The 24428-nt window shown below is 47.3% G+C and overlaps 2 protein-coding genes and 1 non-coding gene across 12 annotated transcripts in view; 1 reads left to right on the plus strand and 2 right to left on the minus strand.

Moving 5' to 3' along the window:
- The window catches only part of UBE2R2 (ubiquitin conjugating enzyme E2 R2), a 143918-nt gene extending 138554 nt beyond the window's left edge, over positions 1-5364 (plus strand). The window contains exon 5 of the mRNA XM_049897072.1: positions 1583-5364. Within this exon, the coding sequence (XP_049753029.1) occupies positions 1583-1802 (220 nt within the window). The 3' untranslated portion in view covers positions 1803-5364. The remainder of the gene's footprint in view (positions 1-1582) is intronic.
- Positions 5365-6229: 865 nt separating this feature from the next.
- The window catches only part of UBAP2 (ubiquitin associated protein 2), a 132955-nt gene continuing 114756 nt past the window's right edge, over positions 6230-24428 (minus strand). For 3 of the 10 annotated variants that reach the window (XM_049897040.1, XM_049897045.1, XM_049897046.1), the window contains 13 exons: positions 19653-19692; positions 17377-17560; positions 16423-16492; positions 12275-12470; positions 11506-11669; positions 11212-11259; positions 8842-8920; positions 8424-8629; positions 7988-8087; positions 7796-7903; positions 7577-7641; positions 7305-7496; positions 6230-7214 (listed from right to left, as the gene is read on the minus strand). In XM_049897040.1, the coding sequence (XP_049752997.1) occupies positions 7119-7214; positions 7305-7496; positions 7577-7641; positions 7796-7903; positions 7988-8087; positions 8424-8629; positions 8842-8920; positions 11212-11259; positions 11506-11669; positions 12275-12470; positions 16423-16492; positions 17377-17560; positions 19653-19692 (1548 nt within the window). In that variant the 3' untranslated portion in view covers positions 6230-7118. Of the gene's footprint in view, positions 7215-7304; positions 7497-7576; positions 7642-7726; positions 7904-7987; positions 8088-8423; positions 8630-8841; positions 8921-11211; positions 11260-11505; positions 11670-12274; positions 12471-16422; positions 16493-17376; positions 17561-19652; positions 19693-24428 lie in introns of those variants that run through there. The other 7 variants (XM_049897042.1, XM_049897041.1, XM_049897044.1 and 4 more) reach the window with 7 other exon arrangements.
- Positions 18256-18337, minus strand: LOC126083503 (small nucleolar RNA SNORD121A). The gene has a single exon (XR_007518845.1). It is a non-coding gene; the product is annotated as a small nucleolar RNA SNORD121A (small nucleolar RNA).

Here is a 24428-nt window from a genome sequence, read left to right on the forward strand (position 1 = left end):
GTCTTGCTGAGTTAGGATTCCTCTGGGACATCAGGTTGGAGACATCCAAAAGGCAGTTGGTTATATAAGGGTTTAGAGCACAAAAGAAACGTATGGGCTGGAGCCTGATAGGAAATCTGTCAGCATGAAGGGTGTGGTGGTTGTCTTAGTTACCTAGTGATGCCATAACAGAAATACCACAAGTGGGTGGATTTAAAGAACCAGGAATTTGTTTGCTCACTCTCAGGCTAGAAGTCTGAATCTGGGCATGGCTCTAGGGAAAGGTCCTTCCTTGTCAGTAGCCCCTGAAGTTCCTTGGCATTCTTTGGTATCTGTCTTCTCCCTGTTTCTGTCTCTATTTTGCTATTTTTATAACTCAAATGTGATTAGGTGTAGGGCCCACCCTACTCTGTTATGACCACATTAACATAACAAGAAAACCCTGTATTTACAGACAGGGTCACAGGTACAGGAGTTAAGATTTCGACGCCTATTTTCAGGGGGTAGAATTCAGTCCGTTAATAGTGGCTAAAACCAGGAAGAATGCTGAGTGGGAAGAGGTTCAAGCCCACAAGCCTCAGGAACACGGCAAAGTGAGTAAAGCAGCAACAGTGGCTGAAGCTGAAAGAGGTCTAATTGAAAAGGTAGACCAAGGATGATCAAAGCAGTGGTGTTCTGATGTTTTAATTCTGGTTTTCCATTCCTTTGGAGGCTTGAATTTTTGTACTTGTTGAAGGAAACTATTTACCCTTCCATTCATTAATACAGTCAGTAATTTTTACACACATAATAATATCTGCCAGGCTGTGTTCTAGGCATTGGAGAAATGAAAGTGACTAAGACAGAAAAGGTCTCTGCTCTAATGAAGCCCGCATTCTAGTGAGGGGAAATAGAAAAAATGAATAAAGGCGATCATAAAAAGAAATACTAGATAGTGATAAGTAGGATAAATGTAACGAGATGGCTACTTTAAGTTGTATTGTCAGGAAAGGCTTCCGTCCTCTAAGGGGACATTTAAGCCGAAAACTAAGTGACAAGGAGCCAGAGGATGAGCAGTTGGTCCAAACAGAGAAAAACATCTAGGTGTTCATGTTACCGTAAGACGACGTGGCCTGGATGTTTTACAGTTGGAGAAAGTAATGGGCTGTGAGAATGAAGAAGTAGACAGGTGGGTCATGCAAGCCTTTGGAACCTGGGATAAAGTATTAGAATTTTACTGTAAATGCAAATAAGGAGAATTACTGTATTCAGAAGAGTTGTTGGGCCTGCGTTGTGTACTGGGGCTGCATATCTTGAAGACTGGGAGGAGAAACCTCCAAGGTGATGTCTGGCTAACAGTTATTTAAAAGAGATCCACCACTTTAATCACCCTTCACACAACAGTTTATTTTCCCCTAAAATAGGTTATTATTACAAGTTTCCTTCACAATGGTACCTGACAGGCTGAGAGCTTTTGGTGTAGTACAGGGTGTCTGTCACATGCTTTCGGGCAGGTACTGAGATATGGAAAGCAGAACCATAAGGAGTCTTGATTATTTAGAGGCCAGTTACCAAATCCGTCTTTAAGAATGAGACTTAACAGTTTTTGTCATCCTCCCTTTAGGAAACAGGTTTCAGCCACTAAGGCAGAAGCAGAAAAAGATGGCGTGAAGGTCCCCACAACCCTGGCAGAATACTGCATCAAAACTAAAGTGCCTTCCAATGACAACAGCTCAGATTTGCTTTATGACGACTTGTATGATGACGACATTGATGATGAAGATGAGGAGGAGGAAGATGCCGACTGTTATGATGATGACGATTCTGGGAATGAGGAATCGTGACGTGCTCCTTTGCTGCCCCTGTACTGCCCTGCCGCCTCAGGCCAAAGGGAGGGGAGCAAGTGGGGACCTAGCAGTGGCCCCTCAGCAGAAACCTATTCACAGGGGGTGGGGAAAACAAACACAGCTCCTGCTGGCTCCCCTTATGGATCTCAGTTTGCTCCTTTTTATGGACCTCTTAATGGAGAGAAAGTAACCCTCCACAGAATGTCTGCATTCTTGCATTCTTTACCCTTCATCACTGTATTGATTCTTTTTAAAAAAAAACAAAACAAAACAAAAAAAACCCAAACTCCCGCCTCACTTCGTCTCTACAAAGTGTTCACAGCAAAACACGTTTGGTCTGTTTTTAGATTCTTGAAGAATTAAATAGTCTTTCACCAAGACGTTTAATATATTTAAAAGCTGGGAACCCACTGGGAGTTCACAAGTGCTGCATATACCGGATAGCAAAAGAAAACGGAAACACACACACACACACAAAACAAAACAAAAAACAAATCTGCCAAGGTTTAGTTGCTCATTTACAACCTTAGTTGTGTACACATGCATTCAGCCCCATGGTAGCAAATTTTTTTTCTTTTTCCTCCATAAGGCTGGGGTACAGTGGGTGTCAGGAACTTTGTGCTAAGCCTGATAAAGTGTGTTCCTGAGGGCCTAGAGCTTCTTTAGCCTCCCTGAAATCATCCTCTCACGGAGGCCTCAGCTACTCTGAAAGAGAGAAATCAGTTTGTTTTTTGAAATCAGTTGGGATCTAAAGCCTAAAATAAATATTCATACTTTACATAGAACTGAGCACCTGGTTGCTATTTATTTTAAAGGCAGGGTTATTTTTCCCCAAGGAGTGGGGAGGGTGGGGAGGAAGTGGGTATTAGTGCGTGTGGATTTTTAGTGAAGAGAACGAAGAGTTAATCACTATGCCATTTTTGGTTGATGCTACTGGGGAAAAGTCAAAACTACTGGCAGCCACTGTTGGGAGAAGAAACATCTGTTTTGTATACTTACCATGGCCTTCACCTCAGAGAGACACACTGACCGTGAGAGTTTTTAAGTAGCCAGTTTTAATTACTCAGTATTAATCCTAGGTGCATGTGTTAAGATTTTGGTTTTTATTGAGCTGCTTATACCAATAGTGATAAATGTGGACGTGAGACACGAGTGACCTGTTCCCACTTTCCTCATTGGATGTGACCCGGACTTTTATCTCATTGTGCTTTGGCTGTGGGTGTGCAAGCGAAATGTGCATGGAGCTTGCCCTGGGCTGCTTCCTCTCTCCTGGCAGAGCCGAAGGAATGAGGGAAGTTGCCTGCAGGCTGAGGAAGCTTCGATTTCCAGTTCTCAATCATGTCTTGCTTCCGCCAGTACTGAGATCCAGCAGCCTTTACCAACCAGGGACTTCAGAACTTGAGGGTGATTTTTTTGTTTCTTACGGGGTTGGGGGAGGCCATAGGAGGGCAGGATTCTGTCAGTGGGAAAAATCTCTAAAATGTAAAATCACAGATTTTGGAGGGAAAATACAGCATGCCTGATTCTGGATCCCTGCGCACTAGCGTTAATCCCTTTTGCTTCAGATCGTGACTCAGAACCAGAGGGCTGATTCCAGATGGGGGTGCAATGGATGGATTCTAGGATGTTTATTTCCTTAGCTCCTCCTTCCTTTCTGATCTCAGGGTTTTCATTCGCTCCTTCAAACTCTCCAAACATTTGCTGACTATTCCCCAGCAGCCCCTTCTGGTTTCTAAAGTTTGGTCTGATAACTGAGTAGGTCTGTTTAACGTGAAAAAGTTCATATGGGACATGGTTGAGCCTGGTCCTTATAGGTCCTTATAGCTTTATGTACAATCCCCATGGGGCCAGGGCTGCAACTCTGAACCCCTGAATCTAGTGATTCCAATCAGATTTAGGGAACAAAGGGGCTCTTCATGACAAAACGTTCTGAAGTTGTCAGACTGCAAACTCTCCCAGAAGGACTTTGGAAGTAGTTTCCTCTCCACATTTCTTAAGTGATGCATCCAGATAAGCTGCAGACCTTCTGGAGCCAAAGTCTCTTCCAGTGCTCTCTGATGCCACCCCTCCCGCACCTCCACTTACAGCCAGCTGCTTGGTCTGACTCGGGGCCCTAACATTAAACCTGCCTTTCCCCTTACTACTGAAGCATCTTTCCCAGGTCTGGCCAGGCACCTTGGCATCATGGGAGGTGCTGTGCTGCTCAGCCCAGTCTCACAAGGTCCTGTTGGCCTCTGTTGCACATTGACTCAGGGAGCCAGAGAGCCAGGTGGAGGTTGTACCTCTCAGCCCTTTGGAGTTTTATCGAGGGCTGCGTTTGCCTCTGATGGGAGTACAATCAGTTCCAGTAAAGACTAGAGTGTGTCGATCTGCTAGCAGGTAGACGTTCTGATAGCCCAGCCTGACTTATAAAACCCACATGTTGGTTCCAGAGCCCTGTATTCTGGCCCTGAGAATCTATCCTGTGGGGGAAACAATTTTTTTTTTTTTTTTTCCTTTGTGGGAGTGGAGGTCTCTGGCTTAGGCCAGAACCTTGTGAGTACAGTTGTGCTGATGATTTGATGTGACATGAACTCAAGATCGTGCATTTTTAGACTGCCTTTGATTCTAGTTGAGGCCTCACTGGATGCTCTTCAGTTCTTTGTAGCTCAAGGCTGGGTAGAGACAAGTACACCGTCACCATTGTCGCTTCTCGCAAAGCCTCCCCCCCGCCCCCACACATCCCCTTATTTCCTGTCATTCCAGACTTTTTTTCTCTTAGCCAAAGTTTTTTGTAGTCCCTTGTCCCCCTTCCCTGGTAATTGCTTCTTTACTTGCTGGTTTCCTTTTGTTTGGGACATTTGTAATAAGAGATTGAAGGGGAAAGTACGTAGTTGTCTACTGAAAATTAACTCCACCCTGCCCATCCTGATAAATAAGGTTTACATTTACGAACTAAAAAGATTCAGATGCAATTTTCAACTGAACCAGCAAGGACACATCTGACTTTTAATAGTTTTCTTAGTTGAAATTGTAGATGTTTTTCTTCAGTTTAACTTATGGGAAAGGATTACCTGATGCATTTTATGTCGGCTTCCCTTTTAGTGCTTTATTTTGTCTTTTTCAGCCCATTTGTCTACTAATAAAATGTGAAATAAAATATACCTGTATTGCTACTTCCCCATGGGATGAACCTCTTTTTTCTTGTTAAAGAAACTGAAGGTGGTCTCTGAGTATGTTTGCTGTTACCTTTCAGGTCATGCCCAGGATTCAGCTGAAGAATTTAAAAAAATCAGGACTTGCTGGCCTTGCCTTTTATAACATCCTGCCCAGCTCTGTCTCCCTGGAAAATAATCATCTGCAGTCTTTACTAGTTTTTTAAAAGAGGTTCTTAAAGATAAGATAGCCAGCCATTTTTTAAGCTGAACTCTAAACTAGGGCACAGTCTGCCACTGTGAGCAGGTGAGTGAGAGGACGGGGGGTGCTCTAACGCCCTCCTTAGGCAAGCATTTTGTTTTGTCATTTGTCTTCCAAACTCCTGTCGGGAAACCTCACATTGTTTAATAAAAGCCCCTATTTAGTTTCTGTTGTGAACACTTCTCATTTTTCTAGCCACAATCCCAGGTTGTGTGTTAACAGCGGTCAGTGAAATGACCACTGCAGCTGACTCTAGAGGCCAAAAGCAGAAAAGGTAAGCCTGTGACCCTAACTGGTCCTGGACTTGACCGATACTGGGCTCGAAGCAGGTCTCATTTTGTTCATTTATTAGCCTGGTCTGGTTATTTAGGATTGAAATGAGGTCATAACACCTCGGGCAGCACCTCTCAGCCCTGAGCTGCTTGCCAGGTTGGAGCACTGTAGCTGAGTGGGGCGAGCTCCCTCCTGCTGGCCAGACAGGGTTAGTTCATGCCCCTGACTCTTCTCTGCTGGTGGCCTGGAAGCATGAATCCAGCTGGGGAGGTCAGAATCCTGGCCTCTGGTGAATGGTTGGTTGGGACTTTTCCGGAGCAGATATTTAGCTCAGGATCTGCCTGCTGACTCACCAGTCATCTCTCTTCTCCCACAGCCCTAGACCACTGGTCAAGATTGTGTGGTTAATGGAGAGCAGACAGGCTTACCAGGAAGGCATGGAGCTTGTTCATACAACGCTGCTGTCAATTCTTGGCTTCGCTTGAGACTTGAAAGTCAGTTGAGGTTTAGGAGAAAATTACCCTGCCCTGGTGGTTGATCACCCTTTCCCTCCGTCCGTGAAGGGATCGCAGGAACAGCAAAGTTAACTTCGATAAACACTGCCTGTACCCTGTCAGGAGATTTAGCTGTCTTTTCAGCCCTATCATTTACCTTTTCACTCCCCAGATGCTGATTGGGGCCAAGGCAAGAGGCATTGTCAGGAGAAGCAGAGGACATGGAGCCGTAGTGAAGGCTGCCTCTGTCCTGAGCTACCCCTCAGTCACCACACAGAGACCATGCGATGCTCTCAGAACTTTATTAGGTGGAGTTTGGGCAAAAGAGAAAACCCCTGGAAACAGTCCCCCACCTGGTTCAGGACAACTGGAATAGAGGAGCCTTTGCACGGAGACGTGCTCTCAACTGAGGTGAAAGCGTATCTTTGATTTTGGTTTTTTTTAAAGAGCAGCTGACTGGCTGAGCATCTGAGCCCAAGTTCAGATTATTTTTTAAAAAATGGTCAGCCAGAAGAAGGCAAGTCTCTGGGGACAAGACCAGACCAGAAGCAGAAGCCCCTGCTCTACATGAAGACAAACAGGTGTGCCCGGTTTTACATGAGGCAGGGGGATAGTTCTACTATTCCCAGATAAAAAAAGAACGTGACAAGAAACATGACAAATGATAAAAGGGCCATTTTCTCAAAAAGAGGGATAAAGTACACGGGGGCAAAACCTCAGTGTTTACAAGGGTGTGAGATAAGCTGTGATTCTTCATTGCTACCTGACCCCAACACCCAAACTGCCTTGGAACCAGCCCTTCCAAAGACTGCCCCTAGCAGCTGGGTGGGCAGGGGTCTGTATGGAAGGCCTGAGGGCAGAGAGGAGGGGGCTGGCTTTGCTACACAGAGAAGGGGCTTGAGGAGGGACAGCAGGCCTAGCTACCGGCAGTCCATACCTCTGCTCCCCTAAGACTTCTATCACATTTACAAATACATACATAAATACATTACATACAATAGTCTGGGAGGCAGGCTCCCCATAGAGGCTCGGCTAACACAGTTATATGTCTCAGGAATTCCAGGGAAGGGTGCTGGGCTCCCAGATAAGGGCTCCATGTGTTCTCTCCTGCCTGGGGTAAGCCCCACCCCAGCCCACTGCTCTTCAAGGTTCAGTTTGTCCAGTACGGAGAGTTGCCGTAGGCAGGCTTCGAGCCTTGAGACTTGGGCTGCAGGGAGCTGGGCTGGCTACGCTGACCAGAACCGCTCTGAGGAGGAGGAGGGAGAGAGAAGGCTGTCAAGGCTAGAGCTGAGCCCCCAGCCCAGGGAAGGGTGGCTGCCTCTAGCAGAGGCCTCACCTGGGCATCCTGCGGAAGGTGGTGGTGCAGCAGCTGTGAGTGGGGCTGCTGGTGGGCTGGCAGGATGTGCAAGAATGGTGGGGGCACGTAGCCAGGGGCTGCACCAGGGGCCAGAGGCCCCGTGGAGCCCAAGGCCGAGGGCAGGCTGAATGGTGGAGGAGTCCCTGCATGAAATCCCTGCTTGTCAAAAGTCTGCAGGACAAAGATGATGTCAGGTACAGGTTGGGCTGAACCACCCACCAATCTACCTGTCCACCTGGGCCCTCCCTCACCTGGGCCTTGTAGACGGAACCAGTCATATCAGGTAGGCTAGTGGTGCTTGAGGACACTGATACTGCTGGAAGAAAAAGCAGTTGTTTCCCAAAGCAGCTGGCCCCAGACCCTGCCTCCCACACCTCCAGGGCACTCTGGGGTAGCCTTACCCAAGGAGCAGTCAGGGTAGGAGACAACTACTCAGGGCTTCAATCCTGGAAAGGAGGGGTAGACGCTACCTTTGCCAGGCCCAGAACCTGTAGACTTGCTTTGTGCCTGTGATGACCCACTGTAGCCTCCCTTGGTGTAGTCGCCAGCTGCTGTCCCCTGGGTCAGGTCATCATAACCTAGCATGGCAGGGTACGAGAGGCATGTATGAGCCAGCAAGCCTCTCCTACCCCACATCTCTCCCTACTGGTAGACCCTCACACCTGTGCTGTAGCTATGCTGGCCATAACCACTGGCCTGCTGGAAAGGCGTGGTGGGGGTGCTGAGGTTCACACCATGCTGCTTGGCTGAGGCTGGAGGGACCTGGTGGGGCACACAGATGAGGCATTAGTATAGGAACAAGGCAGGATAGAACAGGTCAGGTACCCTGTGCCTTAGACTTAGGTAGCAGCTGGCAAACCCACCCACCACAAGGGACTCGTGTTCATTAGAGAAAAAAACCACATGCTGGGGCTAAAAACCAGTTGGGAAAAGTAACCTCACCCCCAGCCCAAACCACTGCCAAAGGCTCAGGGGGGACTCAATGGGGTCATGACCCTCCCTCCCTGCTTCTGCTCCCATGAGCTGGAATAGAGTCCCAGGGATTCAACTTTCCAGCACCCCAAGGATGGGGAGGAATGATACCCGACAAATACTCACAAACATGGTGGGCCCATACTGGAAGGCACTGGGCATGCCTGTGTAGTAGGGGAGACCAGTGTAGCTGTAGCCAGGGGGCAGTGCAGGATTCAGAAAGGGCTGCTGGGCCGTGTGGTGGCTCTGAGACTGGCTCTGCTGTGGCTGAGCCAGCGTGGTAGGGGGCACGGGGGATGCAGAGTCACCTCGGCCAAACTTTGTGACATCACCTAGGAAAAGGGGAGCACTGGCTCGTCAACATCCACTATCCAACCAGGGAAGAAGCCAGCCTGGCTCCTGCAAACAGAAACAGGTCTGGCTGCCAGCTCAAAAATGGGAAGCAAAATGCCTTAAAGCCCTCTGCTTCTGTTTTCCAGACTTCGGAGATTAGCTATAGGCCAGTCCTATGCCCACGCACTCCTCACCCACTGAACAGACAAACCTGAATATGGATTATTTGCTAGGCTCCCATCTCGGCTGGCAAGGGCTGTGGGCGTGGCAAAGGGAATTCCATAGTAATCCTAGGAGAGACCAGGGGACTCCATCAGAATGGCTTTGCCACCTCTGCGAGAGCAGAGCCAACAGGCAGCCCAGGCTCAAGGCACCCAGGCTGTGGGACCTCACACGCACCCCCCGAGAACACAGAGTGAGTGGTGCCAGTCAGAGATGTATAGCGTAGCAACCCTGCTTGACTGATTGCACAGAGACGGATTGACCACCCCTGCACCTTCGCCAGGCTGAGCCACTAGAGGCCCAACCTCACACATCCCCATTTTACACCACAGATGGATGGCTGTGAATGCCACAAGCCTAACCAACTTTACTGGCTTTTCCTGTGTGAAAGATTTCAAAGAGCAATTAGAAAAATTAACCAAACAGTACAAACCTCAAAAGGAGTCAGCAGGAGAGGAGGTGCCTAAGGGTTTAAAAGTGGACAGGATAATTTGGTGCCCTGAACGCCAGGCAGGCACAGGTGCAAGCAGGACCTCAGGTGGTGAGGCCCCTGAACTGGCTGAGAGCCTCTCACTGCCCACTCTGCCCTGGCTCAGTGAAAAGTATGGCAGATACAACACAGTGTGGAAGGAAAGAGGGCTCTGTGGAGAAGGCAAGGCCTGTCCTGCCCGTAATCACCACCCAGGGATTTGGCAGTCCTAGAGGTCAGCATCCTGGCCTCTGAGCAAAGGGAATGCCTTTCCACTCCTTAGGCCAAGGGTGCCTGGTCACAGCCAGACGGGCTGCCCCGGCTGGGGTGGCACTCACACCCTCCTTGGCCACATTTGCTGATAACCTCCAGGAAACCCAGAGCATCCACTCAACCCAGAGGCCTAGGAGGAGGCAGCACAGCTATTAACACAACTGGGGATGGGAGACGAGAAAGCCCGGAAGAGGGAGCCTCCTGGCAGAGGATGAAATCTAAAGGAGGGAACTAGCACAAAAGTACCAGTCGTTAATGAATGACCAAAGGAGAAATGAAAGCAAGCATTTCAGAAAGTGGGCTCAGAGGGGATTTCTTCTAAGACAAGATAATGAAAGAAGATGACTGCTGTGAATAAATGTGCATGAAGCCCAAGGCGCCACATGCACTCACTCAGGACCACTTCTTGTGCTCCATCTGGAATGCCTAAAGCTACTGGACCAGATGGCTTGGAGGTTTCCATGGGAGCATGTGGGGCCAAGGCCACTTCCGTTTCCTCACAAAGCCCTGAGAACCTGAGGTCTGTGGCCTACCCTGGAGATCTGCCATCATACATTCAAAACCTTTCTGGGCCCTCGTGGGCTGTGGGCAACAGCGGGGGGTCCCAGCAGTGTGACACGCTGCTGGTGAGCACGTGGGGGACAAGCCGCCCAGCTACTGGCCTCTGACTCAGGAAATACTTGCAGAAGATGAAGTTCTTGAGACAAGAGCTTCAGCAGCTGTGTCTGGGAGGTGGTCCGGGCCAAGACCAGGGAACGCCTGCAGCTCTCTAAGCTCTCTGTGGCCAGGCAAAGGTAGGACAGGTTTCACCTCCCCTGGGGAGATTGCATCTTCCTCTCGGAACAGGAAAGACCACCTCCAGGAGAGGGACACTGGTGTCCAAACTGATATTCACCACCTGACAGTCTCTGACAGGTGCCCTCAACTTCCTGAAGTTATCAGGAGTGTGAGAAATGCTGGATCAAGAAGGGAGGCTATCCAGGAAGGAAGCATGCCTGCTCCCATAGTCTCTTCTACTGCAGTCCTGTGCACGTAGCCATCCCCGGGGAACACAGAAACAAGAGGCAGCCCAGCCTCAGAGTGAGTTTACGACAGCCAGGGAGCACCCTGTACCAGCAAATGATGGGAGCCCAGATGAAGCTGGTCTGCTCTGGCCACTCACCCAGGTGGGGATGGAGGAGCAATGCTGCCATCACAAGATAACTAACGGCCACCCCAGAGCCCAGAGACATGGAATGGCCCTTCAAGGGTGAGAAAGACTTTATAAAACTCCAGGGCCTGGTAAGCAACCCCCATGCCTTGTGTCATATACCATTTTTCCTTTAAAAAAAAAAAATGGGGAAGGACAGATGGGCTCACATTTAGTTGGGGTGCTGCCTACTGGGGCCCCAGGTCCAACGACCTTCACGCTCCGCAGGAACAACCAAAGGACGCTCACATACCCATGCTCTGGTCTCACCAGGCACACCCACCAAATGGAAGCAGCTATCTAAGTGGTGGTGCCGAGGGGGAATTAGACCACGTATCCTGAGGGCCAGGCAAGGTGGGAATCAAGGCAAAGAAGGACATGTAAAAGGGCCTGACTGGCCCTGGCCCACCACCCCAGACCCTACTCACCATCGGCAGCCGTGACTGCAGCATCTGGAGCTCATCATAGCCATAAATCTGGATAAGGACCAGAAAGGGTATGTTGGTGACCATACCCCACCCCAGGCCCATCTGGGAAGCCATCACAAGGTTGGGGGCATAGGATACACCCAGGAAAGGGACCTGGATCAGTTGCTGTGGGAACCTGGAGAAGTCTAGATGGGAGAGGCATACCAGGAATCAGAGGAGCAGAGAAAAACGGGCTCAGGGAAGGAGCAGCAGCCCAAGGTGGGCACCCCCGGCCCGACCCAAGACCCCCCTCACCAGGTCCTGCCAGGTGCCAGCCCCTGAGGCCAGGGGGGCTGGGGCCGGCCAGGAGCTCCACCGTGCGCTCACCGGGTAGGCGGGAAGCAGTCCTCCTGGGCCCACGAGGTACTGGTTGTGCAGCAGTGGAGGCACCCCCTGGGGCAGGTTGGGGGGCGCTTTGCCTGCAAAGGCAAAAATCGAATGAAGGGAAGCAGCCTTCATCCAGATAGAAGCACAGCTCCGCCATCTCAAAGGTCACGCTGCATTGAGGAAACTCGAGCAGGAGCAACAATCTGCCTCTTCAAAACAGGAGAAAGGAGGCCAGCCAGGCAGAGCCAGGAGGGGAAGGCTGTGGCCAAGGTGGGTTTTAGCAGTTTCTACCAAAGCCGTCTGCTCTGCCCACACAGACTGCCCAGGTCCGGTTGGCTGACAGTCATGCACAGCAGCCAGGAGAGCCTGAGATGTTGCTGACCCTGGCTCTCCAGGTCACCATGTCACCTCAGCTCAAGGGAAAAACAAGGACAGAAAAGACTGAGGCACGAGAGGCACCAAGACTGCCAGGAACCCTGCCTAAGCCACCACCCAAAGATCCAGGCTCTGCTCACCTCCTCATGGGGCTGGACCACCACCACAACCGAGCAATGGCAGGGCCAGAATGAGATCAATCTGATGCGTGTGGCTACCTACCCTATCCTGGCAGCCACCTCTGAGATTCCTCCTGGGAAGCCAAGTGGGCACATGTGAGGAAAGGCAGGAAGGCAGCAGGAAAGTCCTCTGGAGCACATACCTGAGGTCACTAAGGGCGCAGCCCTGGTACTGCTGCTGGGTGTGCTCACAGTGGTCCCACCCAGGCAGAGGCTATTCGCAGTGTTCATGGTGCTGGGGAGGCTGACCCCTGAGGAGGTGGCACTCGTGGCGGAGGTTGCTGCCGTTGACAAGGTGGCCGAAGACTGGAGGGAAGGGGTGCTCTCCACACTGGCATGCTGGCAAGAAAAAAGCCAGGACACATGGATCGGGGCAGGCGGGGGGGGGGGGGGGGGGGGCGCGAAGGAGGCCAGTGCTGAGAGAGCCCAGCCTGGCCTCTGGGCCTGCAATCTCCAGGACGGACTGGCAGCCAAACAATGCAACCACTCGGGGATGCTAAGGTAAGGCTGTATTCAGTGCTCACCGCAGCCCCCTCATACCACAGCTAGATCCGGCCATCCAGGACACAACTGAGCACCAAGATTGTTAAAAATGAGCTCTAAGACTAAAACCTTGCTAAAAACCCTTCAAGTCTCACATGCTTTGGTACCTGAAACAAGGCACCGAAATCCGATGTAAACCTTAGGTTATAACTGAAACACCACCACAGTACATGAGGTTAAAATCCACTCACAGAAAAACTAAGCAGTCCCAAGAGAGGTGACCCCAGGGCCACAGGCGGCCCAGCCCAAGTCACAGCCTTCTGGGGTTTTCTTCTCTTGGGCTGCTCAGCTACTCTGGTCTGGAAGCCTTTGGCTCTTAGTGAACTTGGTGGCACTTTGCAGGCCACCACAGCCTCACCAAGGCCCACCTAAAAGAACATGGACTGCTACTGTGCTTGCTTGACCTATGTAGGAAAGGCGACACCCAGCAGAAAGCCCCACAAGCGCCTGAGCAGTTCCAGGAATGCTGTCCAGCAGCTTGACTCTATCTAGTAACAAGACACCAAGAAAAGGCTTCAAGGGCTGGAGGGTGGGATACACCTGGCTGGGCAAAGGGAAACCCAAAAAGATTGGAAACGGTTCCATAACACTGAGACCAGCCTCCAAACCAGGCTGTGTGCAAAGCACAGAAGCTCCAGAGAAGAATGAGAAGAGGAAGAAGGTCCCAGGTCAATGGGGACCACCTTCCACAGACACAAAAGGCTGGGTGAAGGCCCCATCCCCACACCCTCCTCTGCCCAGCTGAGCATTGGCTTCAGGGACCCAACACCCAAAAGAATTTCGGCAAGGGGAGAAAACGGTCTCCTGGGATTACCAGGGACTCTTGCTGCTTCAGCACAGATGGACAGACCAGGGTGAGGCAAGCCCTCATATAAAATGGCTTAGTATTTGTACATATCCTACACACATCCTCCCGTGTATTTCAAATCATCTCTAGGTTACTTATAATACCTAATACAATGTAAATGCTATGTAAATAGTTGCTATACAGCACTGTATGGTTTAGGGAGTAGTGACAAGACGCGAGGTGAAGGATGCCCAAGTGCTGGAGAGAGACTGAGGATCTGTCAGATGGTGGGAGGCTACAGCAGGGGGCGCCCCATTCAGTGGAGCACTCATCCCAGCAAATTCAAGTTTTGCTTTTTGGTTCCTCTCCCCTTCCCCCACGTATTTTTGATCCGCAGTTGGTTGAGTCTGTGGACGCAGAACCCACGGATACGGGGGGCTGACTATACTCAAAAGCAAAGATAAGAAGGCAAGGGAGCAGGGACACTAGATTAGTGGAAACAGACAACCAGAACGGAAATGAGGAAGCTGACACACTGTGAAAAATGTAACCATTGTCACTGAACGAGCTGTGTAGTGACTGTTAAACGGGAACCAAATTGCTGTGTAAACTTCCACTGAAAACAGAATAAAATGTTTTTAAAAGGCAGGGAAAAAAAACTATACTGAGGGGTCATTTTTCTCCTACCAGGTTTGAAAAATGCAAATATTTGACAACAGCATTTTGAGGAGGCTGTGGGAAAACCACATTTTATTCATTGCTGGCGGGGGGTAAACAGGTTAAAATCACTATGCAGGGCAATTTGTCAATCTCTATAAAAATGACAAGTGCCTAGCAATTCCACACCCAGAATTTATCTTCCACACATATTTCCTATCCACACAGACTAAACAACAGATGTGTAAGGTTACAACACAAAATTGTTTGTGGTATCAAGAACCTAAAGGTCCATCAATGGACCTGCTAATGTGATGCAACAGAGCTGTGGAAAAAGAACAAAGAACTTGATGTTTAAACATGGAAACATCTCCAGGACACATTGCTTAGTGGGGGAAAAAAGTAGAAGGATATTGTTTATGCAACACTCCCATTTATGTTAAAAGGGATAAAAAGGAAAGAAGGCAGAGGAAAGATGACTATATCCATATATTTTCTATGAGTTAAAAAAAAAAAAAAAACACAACTTTAGAGGATCAAAAAAATAGGTGAGGGGCAGAACCAAGCAGACAAAAGACAGAAAAACTTTTCAGTATATTATCTTTCATATCTTTTATTATTTATTTTTGTGAATTTATTAGCAATGTGGCAATGCTGTCATTTTCACAAAGTATAGGACTCACTGGACCAGACAATATCTGGCTGTGGCAGTTGGGTTGTATGATTTGAAGTTTGTTACTGAGAAACTGAAGAGTGCAGCCAACCCATGCACGCAAGAGCGCCTGTAAGAGGTCAACTCCTGCGCCAGTGCTGCAGGCCTAGGAGGCCAGCTCTACAGCACTCACATGGGGACAACTCATGGCTTCACTAGCCAAACGGGGTATAGGCGGCTGGGCAGGCATATATTCCAAGGGCGGGCAGAGGTATCCACACTGGGCTCTGGTTTGAAGAAGGCCATCTATGTGTTTTATGACAAAGAATTATGTATGAAATTTCACTTGGAAAAATAGAGTTTGAAAGCCCTAATGTTAGCCAAATCCTGATGGAAGGATAGGACTGCCCCTTTTCTACTACCTCACTCTACAAATGACATGCTCCGTTCAGAGAGAACAAACTTCTCTAATTTCCTGCCTCCTCCACTCATCCCCATCCAAGCCCCTCCTTCCTGCATGAGGACCCCATCCGTGCCAACCTTGCCTGAAGCCTCTACTCTCTCTCTCGGGAGCATGGACATTTGTTTTTTCCAGGTGCCTTCCTTTCTACCTACTCTTATGCTCAAGTCCCTCCTGGCTTTTAGTTAAACACCCTCCCTCTACCCTGTGCCTCTTCTCCACTTCACTACTATTCATTCCTCAACACACCACAACAAGGCCTGACCCGACCACTTAAAACCACGCTCCCAACCTCACAACCCAGTAAGCCACACTTCAATAAGCCATAGTTTGGGGTTACTCTTTGGCACACCAGGACACTTCCCAGCCAGCCCACCCACTGTGACTGACTCCTGGCCTGGCTTCCTTGACAGTACACTCTCTGGTTCCTTGCCTCTCCACCCTTCAGACTCCCTTCTTCAATGTCGACTTCCCCGAAGTGTCTGCCTCTGAGGTGGGGGAGAGGGTGTGAGAGAGCATGAGGAAAAGAACAAAATGAACTCCTAACGGGCACAAGCAGGAAAGTGCCCATGACTGCCAACAGATCAGAAGGCTATTACATCGACTGGGCAGGGAGTCAGGCTGTCAGTCTCAGAGAGATGTACGTGCACATGCTCATGGCAAAGGAAGGCTGTTTCTTTCACAAGCTCTCCCTTTTCTCTACAGTGGCCTCCACAAAGTAACACAAGGTTTGCTCAAGACTCTATCGGGAACCACGCTCTTGGTTAAATTTGATTCTGAGTGGAGCCCAAGCTAGAGTTAAAAAAAAAAAAAAGTTAGTAGAGCCTATTTTCCCTTAAAATGCTTCACCATAACAAGGCCCATAAAACCTCAAGCTTCTCCCTGGCTAGGTAGAAAAGCCTCATGTAACAACCAGAGAGCCCAGCAAATCCTTAGGAGTAAGCTCACCACCTGACCCCCCTGCCAGTGACACAAAGGTCTGGAGAAGCGAGTCCTCCAGGTAGGCCCCTACTCAGGAAGAAAAATGTTCTCCATGCCGCCTAGGAAATCAACAGCTCAAACCAGGTAACTAGATCAGGACACTTCAGCCAAGCAACTCTAGAGCATTTCAGATATTTAAAGTTAATCTGCACATGACTAAGCTCTAAGCTCACTGAACAGGGTGGTGGATCAGGGGGCAGAGGACACTTACTGTGTGCGATGTGCTCGAAGAGAGAGCTGCGTGCGCGGAGGAGAGGCTGCTCTGATGGCTGGAGAGTGAACTGGAAGACAAAACAGAGCACCACGTGTCCATCTGAACAGTTCCTCCACAGAGCCAGGGGGCTAGATCCAAACTTGGCCCCATCCCCAGGAAGAGCCGGCTTCAGACTCATCATTCCTCATCCCCTCAGACCCTAGGGATGGGGTCCGGGCGGTTAGAAATGACCTAAAAGGCCACTCGCCATGAGGATCTAGTACGTCTTGACCAGGGAAACCTCCACAGCCAACTTCAGTCAACTATAACCATTTGCTCTTTAAGCTGTAAAAAGTAAAAACAGGATTGTACTAAGAATACTTACCAGCCTTGGATACCCCATTACATCTGTGAGTGAGGGAAACAGATTCCTATGTTCAACCCCACATGCCAGAGTCAGAGCCTGAATTCCCATCAAACTGAGAATTCAAATCGAATACTTCTGGCTCAAGGAAAGGGGAAGACTCTACTCAGAAGACATAGGACCGAATAAAACCCATTTTCCTACACCCTGTTCTAATAACTCAACCTCTGAAGCCAGACAAGTGCAAACCAGACACTAAGGTTACCAACAAATTCCACATTACTCTTACTCCACATCACAGTGACATGGCCCAGAGCTGGGAGGAGAGGCTAGGCTCAGGGCGCCCTCCTGAGGGTCCAAGAGGAGTAGCAGGCACTCCCTGGCCCATTCCCAGGGCACCCAGTGTTTTGTGCCAGCAGAGGCATTAAAGCAGGCAAGGTTTTCAGGTCTGGCAGTTTTGAGACACCACCCAGCCAAAACCTAAGCAAAAGGCCAGTACGTGATGCTGAGAGCAACAAATGTGTTCTGTTCATGGAACAACTTTCTATAGGGACTTCAGGATTTCACCCAAGCATGCCCCTCACTGTGGGCCCACATTTTCTCCATACCTGCTAAGCTGAGAGAGGGGGCCACTGGATAGGTCTCCAGGCTGAGATAAGGAGGGCAAAGTGGCGGTGTGCTGGGATGCAGAAGGTAGCAGCGTAGTGCAGGAGGTGGTGCTGGGCGGGGAGGCCACAGATGGAAGGGTGGAGGGAGTGTCTGCTGTCTTTGGAGCTGGAACGGATGAAGTAGCTGCAAGAAACAGGTCTGGCTACAGAGCCAGTTCTGAGGATCTGAAATATGCTAAACAACCTGTGACATGTCAGGCTCAGCTGAAACACAGAAAATTCCAATCCCCACAGAAAAGCCCAAGCATGTACTGGATAGCCCCATCTCTGTCAGAAAGGACCACCACAAGGGCTCTCCATGGACAGACATGCAGGACTCAAGCAAAGATGGGCAACGACAACTTTATAATCATGAACTAGTAGTGCTGTCCTATGATGCAGACATGCCTCTGCCACCTAGAGGAAGCTGCCCTTTAGCAGCATCCAGAAAGGGCAGGAGGCTCTGAGGCTGCTGTGTATGATTATAAGGTGAGGCAAACTTTTCTTAAAGGGCACCAGCATGATACAATGAAAACCTGGTGGGCAAGACTACCCAAAGGTTAGGTCTTTGCATCTATAAAATCAGTATCAAATCAAGCTGCCACTGCCTAAGGTCACAGTCAATTTAACGCAGAGTAGGGGTTGAGAGTCCAGAGTACATGCACTGTAGAGATACACACATGCCTAAAATCTGCAAAAAGAACATACATACACCTGCTGGCCAGCACCTACTTCTCAGTGCAGAGTGAGAATTTCCTTGTGTGTACTTCAAAAAATAGCCTCAGAGCACACAACAAGCTTAGATCTTAAGAAAAGCCAAGAATACAATCGCTCCTAGCTGTGGAAAAGACTCAGTTTTAGGGCTGTCCACACATACAGCTCAGATATGTGCTTGGAAATACAACATCATTGTCTTTTCCAATTAGGAAGGAGGACCAACCTTTACCCCTCAGACTGGGAAAAACTCTATCCTCTAAAAGCTATCTGTCTGAAGGATGGGGTGTGTAAAACAAACACAGTCACAGGGTCAACACACAACTGAATCAACTAAATCAATTCTTAGAGTGATCTTTACATTTCTGAGGGCTTCTTTTCACTGAGAACCCATTACATACAGAAAATCTGCTCTTAGAGGACCTAGATGAGGACACTATAGATGTCCCTGGCTCAAAACTGACCCTACAAGTTACCTCCCTGGGCCTTGGATCACAGTGATAACAGGTTCACGGCAAGCCTCTCAGAGAAGACATGGGAGAAAATGGGGTGGAGAAGAAAGTTTAGAAAATAAAAAATCTAAATTAAATGTATATTATGTTTTCTAGGTAGTTCACATCTCATTATCTCATCTGAAATGCTCAAACAATCTAGGGCACCTGTATATACTCGACCCCAGTCAGCCAGCTCCCATGTCTGGATGAAGGAGACTTGCCACCACTCTGCTGGAGTGAGAAGTTCCTCTGTCATCCAACAAGCTCAGAGCTACCAGCCAAGGTCTCTCCCAGCAGCCCTGGCAGACCCAGAAATATCATCAATACCAAAAGTAGATACCCGTCTGTCTTGCTGCATGATGAAAGAAAATCAACGTAAATGATCACTGACAAGCTAGCCAAACACAAAGAAACAACTAACAGAGATTCATCTGCACTGCCTCCAGTGACCACTGAGCTGAGCTGCTACAGAGTGGGGTGGGGCGAGGTGAGCTCCCTCATTTTCTCCCAAGGGCCCATAGTGAACATTTTCTCTCTTCCTGGCAATAGCCCTTCAGATACTGAAAGCAATGCGCATGTCCTTTCCTGAACTAGCTCAGCAATGTTTCCTTTAACAGTCCTTCGTATTATTGGTGTTAGAGTTCTTTCACCATCTTAGAACCTCTGCCTCTGAGCCAAATGTCTTTTAAATCCAAATGACATACTACATTTAGGGTATAGTCTCACTAAGGCACAAGAGTTCAAGACTATCACCTCCCTCACACTGTGGCTATGACATTTCTAATAATATCTGTCACACAGGAATCTGTAGCTGACCTTCTTAACAGAGTTGGTTTCTCTTAACCAACGAACCTGGCTTCTCTCTGTTCCAATAATGGATCAGAAGCAGTTATCAGAAAATAATGCAAAACAACTCTTTTTGCAGGACTGGGCATTGGCCAATTGGTGTTTTCCCAATCACAGTAGCTACGCTCTATCTTTCCTTAGCTTCCACAAGCCATGATAAGAATAGTTAGCTTATATACTTACTGTCTAGGGTCTGCTGACTTCGACCACCACCATGTCCATTCTATAAAGAACAGAAAAGTAAGTAAACCACCAAATAAAATGATACTCTAGGTAACTTTCTATTGGGATTTGGCAACAAACATATGAAGTAACTGTGGTCTGTTGCATTTTTTTAGAACCAGTTTTGAATATTTAGAGAAGTAACAGGGACACAAGACCCAAACTACAGAAAGCAATGAGACAGTACTAAAACAATTTCTAAAAGGTCCAAACTTTTCAAAGAACTTGGAAAGCTTTACTATATTTAAGGCACCAGACAGCTTCCTGTCTCATGTAAGTACTCTCTCTTGAGTACCACTCACACAAGAAAGAAAATGTTTCCAAAATTAAAATAAGGATACCTTCCATACCAGGAATGATCATATTTTATACTATTAGCAAAACGGTTCTCAGAGAAAAAGAGATGTTACTTTAAAACATGCTTCTCTGAACCGGGAGGGTGAACAACAGGTAAGTACAATGTGGTAGAGCCCCAAAGAAGACAAGCTGAAAGCAGCCGGTCTGAACGAACATCAGGAATTTCACACAAGAAGGCGTCCTCACTCAAAGCCACCTTCTGTGCACAGACTGAGTGGGGAGATGCCGCAGAGGTGATCGATGGCAGGGCTTACGCGGCTCAAACACTGTCCAAAGATGAGAGGAGGACCACGCTAACAGAAGAAAAAAAAGCTAAAACAGATTTTGTTCTTCCGAGTATCAAAACTACTAAAGAAAAAGACAGGGATCGGACAGCTGTTGCCTGTGCATTAACCCAAATCCCATATAATTTCTGCTCATAAACTGTTATATTTATTTACAATACACCTTCTTCTAAAAACAATTTGAAATTATTTACAAGAAATATAGATAATAAAACAGAATTATTAGAAAAAAATCCCACACAACTTAAAAGATTAAGATTGGGAAAGGGATCCAAATACATAAAGGCTGGTGGCAAGTAAAGCTATGCCCTCCTGCCTCTCCCTAAGCTAGGGTTTACTAGTTGCTAAACACATAGACATGACATCAAACATCCTAAACAGCACAAACCCTGTCACAGAAATAAAAACCAAAAAAACCAAACCCACTGCCATCGAGTTGATTCCGACTCATAGCAACCCTATAGGACAGGGTAGATCTGCCCCATAGAGTTTCCAAGAAGTGCGTGACGGATCTGAACTGCTGACCTTTAGGTTAGCAGCAACAGCACTTAACCACTATGCCACCAGGGTCACAGAAATAAGTACCCTCAAAACTGCACCAGACAAAAAGAACAGGAAAGGGGAACAGGAAATAGCAGCCATCATACCTTAGGATATTTAATTCCACCTTGACAATCATTTTTTAAAACACACACAGTGAACACACTGACACAACACAGGATCTACATTATTTAGGGTGGGAAAATTCTAACCAGAAGAATGGTAGGAGCAAAAGCAAAAAAGTATCAGAAGGTCAGGAGAAACACCTAGAGTAGTAGCTCACTAGCTGAGCAAGGCATGAGGTGGGCAGTGATGTGTGCAAGCAGAGTAGAAGATAGGGTTAAAACTGGAATTGAGATATCCTGGAGATGAATGAATTTAAGCTTGGACAGCACATGTTTGATTTTTATTTAAGAAAAAGCACATTAAGTACTGTCTTAGAGAACTTTCTGCAATAATGGAGATACTCTGTATCTGCATGGTTCCATACTGTAGCCACTAACCACATGTGACTACTGAGCATTTAAAATGTGGCTAGTGTACCTGAGGAACTGAATTTCTAATTATTTAATTTTAATTAAGTTTAAATAGCCACATGCAGCTGCAGTTACTATACTGAAAAGCACAAGAATAAGCTTCTTGTTAAAGATGACAGATCAAGAATACACGGCTTTTTCTAGAAGAAAAACTAGATAACTGGGAGCTCCTAAAAATCAAACACCTATGCTCATCCAAAGACTTCACCAAAAAAGTAAAAAGACTACATACAGACTGGGAAAATTTTTTAGTTATGACATTTCTGATCAGTGCCTAATCTCTAAAATCTGCATGATACTGCAAAAACTCAACTGCAAAAAGACAAATAACCCAATTAAAAAATGGGCAAAAGATATGAACAGACACTTCACTGAAGAAAACATTCAGGTAGCTAACAGATACATGAGGAAATGTTCATGATCATTAGCCATTAGAGAAATGCAGATCAAAACTACAAAGAGATTTCATCTCACTCCAACAAGGCTGGCATTAATCCAAAAACCACAAAATAATAAATGTTGGAGAGGCTGTGGAGAGACTGGAACACTTATACACTGCTGGTGGGAATGTCAAATGGTACAACCACTTTGGAAATCGATTTGGCGCTTCCTTAAAAAGCTAGAAATAGAACTACCATACGATCCAGCAATCCCACTCCTTGGAATATATCCTAGAGAAATAAGAGCCTTTACGTGAACAGATATATGCATACCCATGTTTATTGCAGCACTGTTTACAAGAGCAAAAAGATGGAAGCAACCAAGGTGCCCATCAACGGATGAATGGATAAATAGATTACAATAGAGTCACACAATGGAATACTACACATTGATAAAGAGCAGTGATGAATCTGTGAAACATTTCATAACATGGAGGAATCTGGAAGGCGTTATGCTGAGTGAAATTAGTCAGTTACAAAAGGACAAATATTGTGTAAGACCACTATTATAAGAACTTGAGAAATAGTTTAAACAGAGAAAAAAATATTCTTTGATGGTTACGGGGGGGACGGAGGGAGGGTAGGAGACGGGAATTCACTAATTAGATAGTAGGTAAGAACTACTTTAGGTGACAGGAAAGACAACACACAATACTGGCGAGGTCAGCACAACTGGACTAAACCAAAAGCAAAGAAGTTTCCTGAATAAACTGAATGCTTCGAAGGCCAGTGTAGCAGGGGCAGGGGTCTGGGGACCATGGTTTCAGGGGACCTCTAAGTCAACTGGCATAATAAAATCCATTAAGAAAACATTCTACATCCCACTTTGAAGAGTGGTGTCTGGGGTCTTAAATGCCAGCAAGCAGCCATCTAAGATGCATCAACTGGTCTCAACCCACCTGGATCAAAGAATGAAGAACGCCAAGGACGCAAGGCGATTATGAGCCCAAGAAACAGAAAGGGCCACATGAACCACAGACTACATCATCCTGAGACCAGAAGAACTAGATGGTGCCCGGCTACAACTGATGACTGCCCTGACAGGGAACACAGCAGAGAACCCCTGAGGGAGCAGGAGAGCAGTGGGATGCAGACCCCAAATTCTCATAAGACCAGACTTAATGGTCTGACTGAGACTGGAAGGACCCCGGTGGTCACAGCGCCCAGACCTTCTGTTGGCCCAGGACAGAAACCATTCCCGAAGCCAACTCTTCAGACATGGATTGGACTGGACAATGGGTTGGAGAGGGATGCTGGTGAGGAGTGAGCTTCTTGGATCAGGTGGACACTTGAGACTATGCTGGCATCTCCTGCCTGGAGGGGAGATGAGAGGGTGGAGGGGGCTAGAAGCTGGTAAAATGGACACCAAAAAAAGAGAGAGTGGAGGGAGAGAGCGGGCTGTCTCATTAGGAGGAAAGTAATTGGGAGTGTGTAGCAAGATGTATATGGGTTTTTGTGTGAGTGACTGACTTAATTTGTCAACTTTCATTTAAAGCACAATAAATATTATTTAAAAAAAAAATGTATAATTATAAACTTTCCCACAAAGACAATTCCTGGCCCAGATGGCTTCACTGGTGAATTCTATCAAACATTTAAGGCAGAAAGAACAATCCTACATAAACTCTCAGAAAACAGATGGGGTGAGGTTGACGGTGAGGAAAGAGAACTAAATCCTTACATTCAACAGTGGCAAGTAAACTGCTAATACCGAAAATGAGGCTGGGGAATCAAGGAGTAGCAATGTATTCATCACGTTACTAAGCAACATGAAGCAAAATATCAAGAAAACTGCCTCTCCCCGGCCCCAGAAACAAAAAGTTTAAAGCGTTTCCGCCTAGGGAACACAAGTATTAACAAATGCACCTGCTAGAGTTAACTCAAATCCATATCACATTACCATCACTCCAGAAAACTCGTTCATGTATTTATTTTACTCTCATAAAAAAATGTGGACATATGAATCAAGAGTAGAAGGATACACCCCAAACTGTTTATAGGTCTGGGGAGGGAGGCTATAGGCTTATCTATAATATTTTAATTTCATACAAGGCAAAGATGCTCAAGTATTACTAGTATGAGTTTTTTTTTTCTTTAAAGAGTAGACTAGAAAATGAAGACAGTAAAAACAGTTAAGTTGGTATATCAGAAATTTGGCTTCTTTTTTTTTATTATTATTATTAATTTTCTAAGTTTTATCCCCAAGTTTTTCAGGAGGTATTTATACGCCTCTATACTTCAGGGTCAAAACGTGTAAAAGAGGCCAAGCCTAGCACATGACAAGCTGTCTCATGGTATCACAGGAACAACAGGAGCTGAAGGCCTTGTCTGAGAACGAGCTCCTGTCTGGAAAGAAGAGAGGCACAGCGAGAAATGCTGCTGACTGCTGACCACCAGATATGCAGCTAGCAGGCCTCAAGAAGGATAACTGAGATTCCCAGAGTGGGACTTAAAAAAATATAACAACGACATCTAGCTTCTTAACTATAACCCCGTATTGTTAACAAAATTTGGGTAGGGAATAATGCAATTTTAACTCAATACAGCTAAGAGTGACGCAGAATCACGTGCAGTCAGGAA

This window comes from Elephas maximus, chromosome 9, assembly GCF_024166365.1.
Source record: "Elephas maximus indicus isolate mEleMax1 chromosome 9, mEleMax1 primary haplotype, whole genome shotgun sequence".
In the NCBI taxonomy this organism is placed as follows: Eukaryota; Metazoa; Chordata; class Mammalia; order Proboscidea; family Elephantidae; genus Elephas; species Elephas maximus.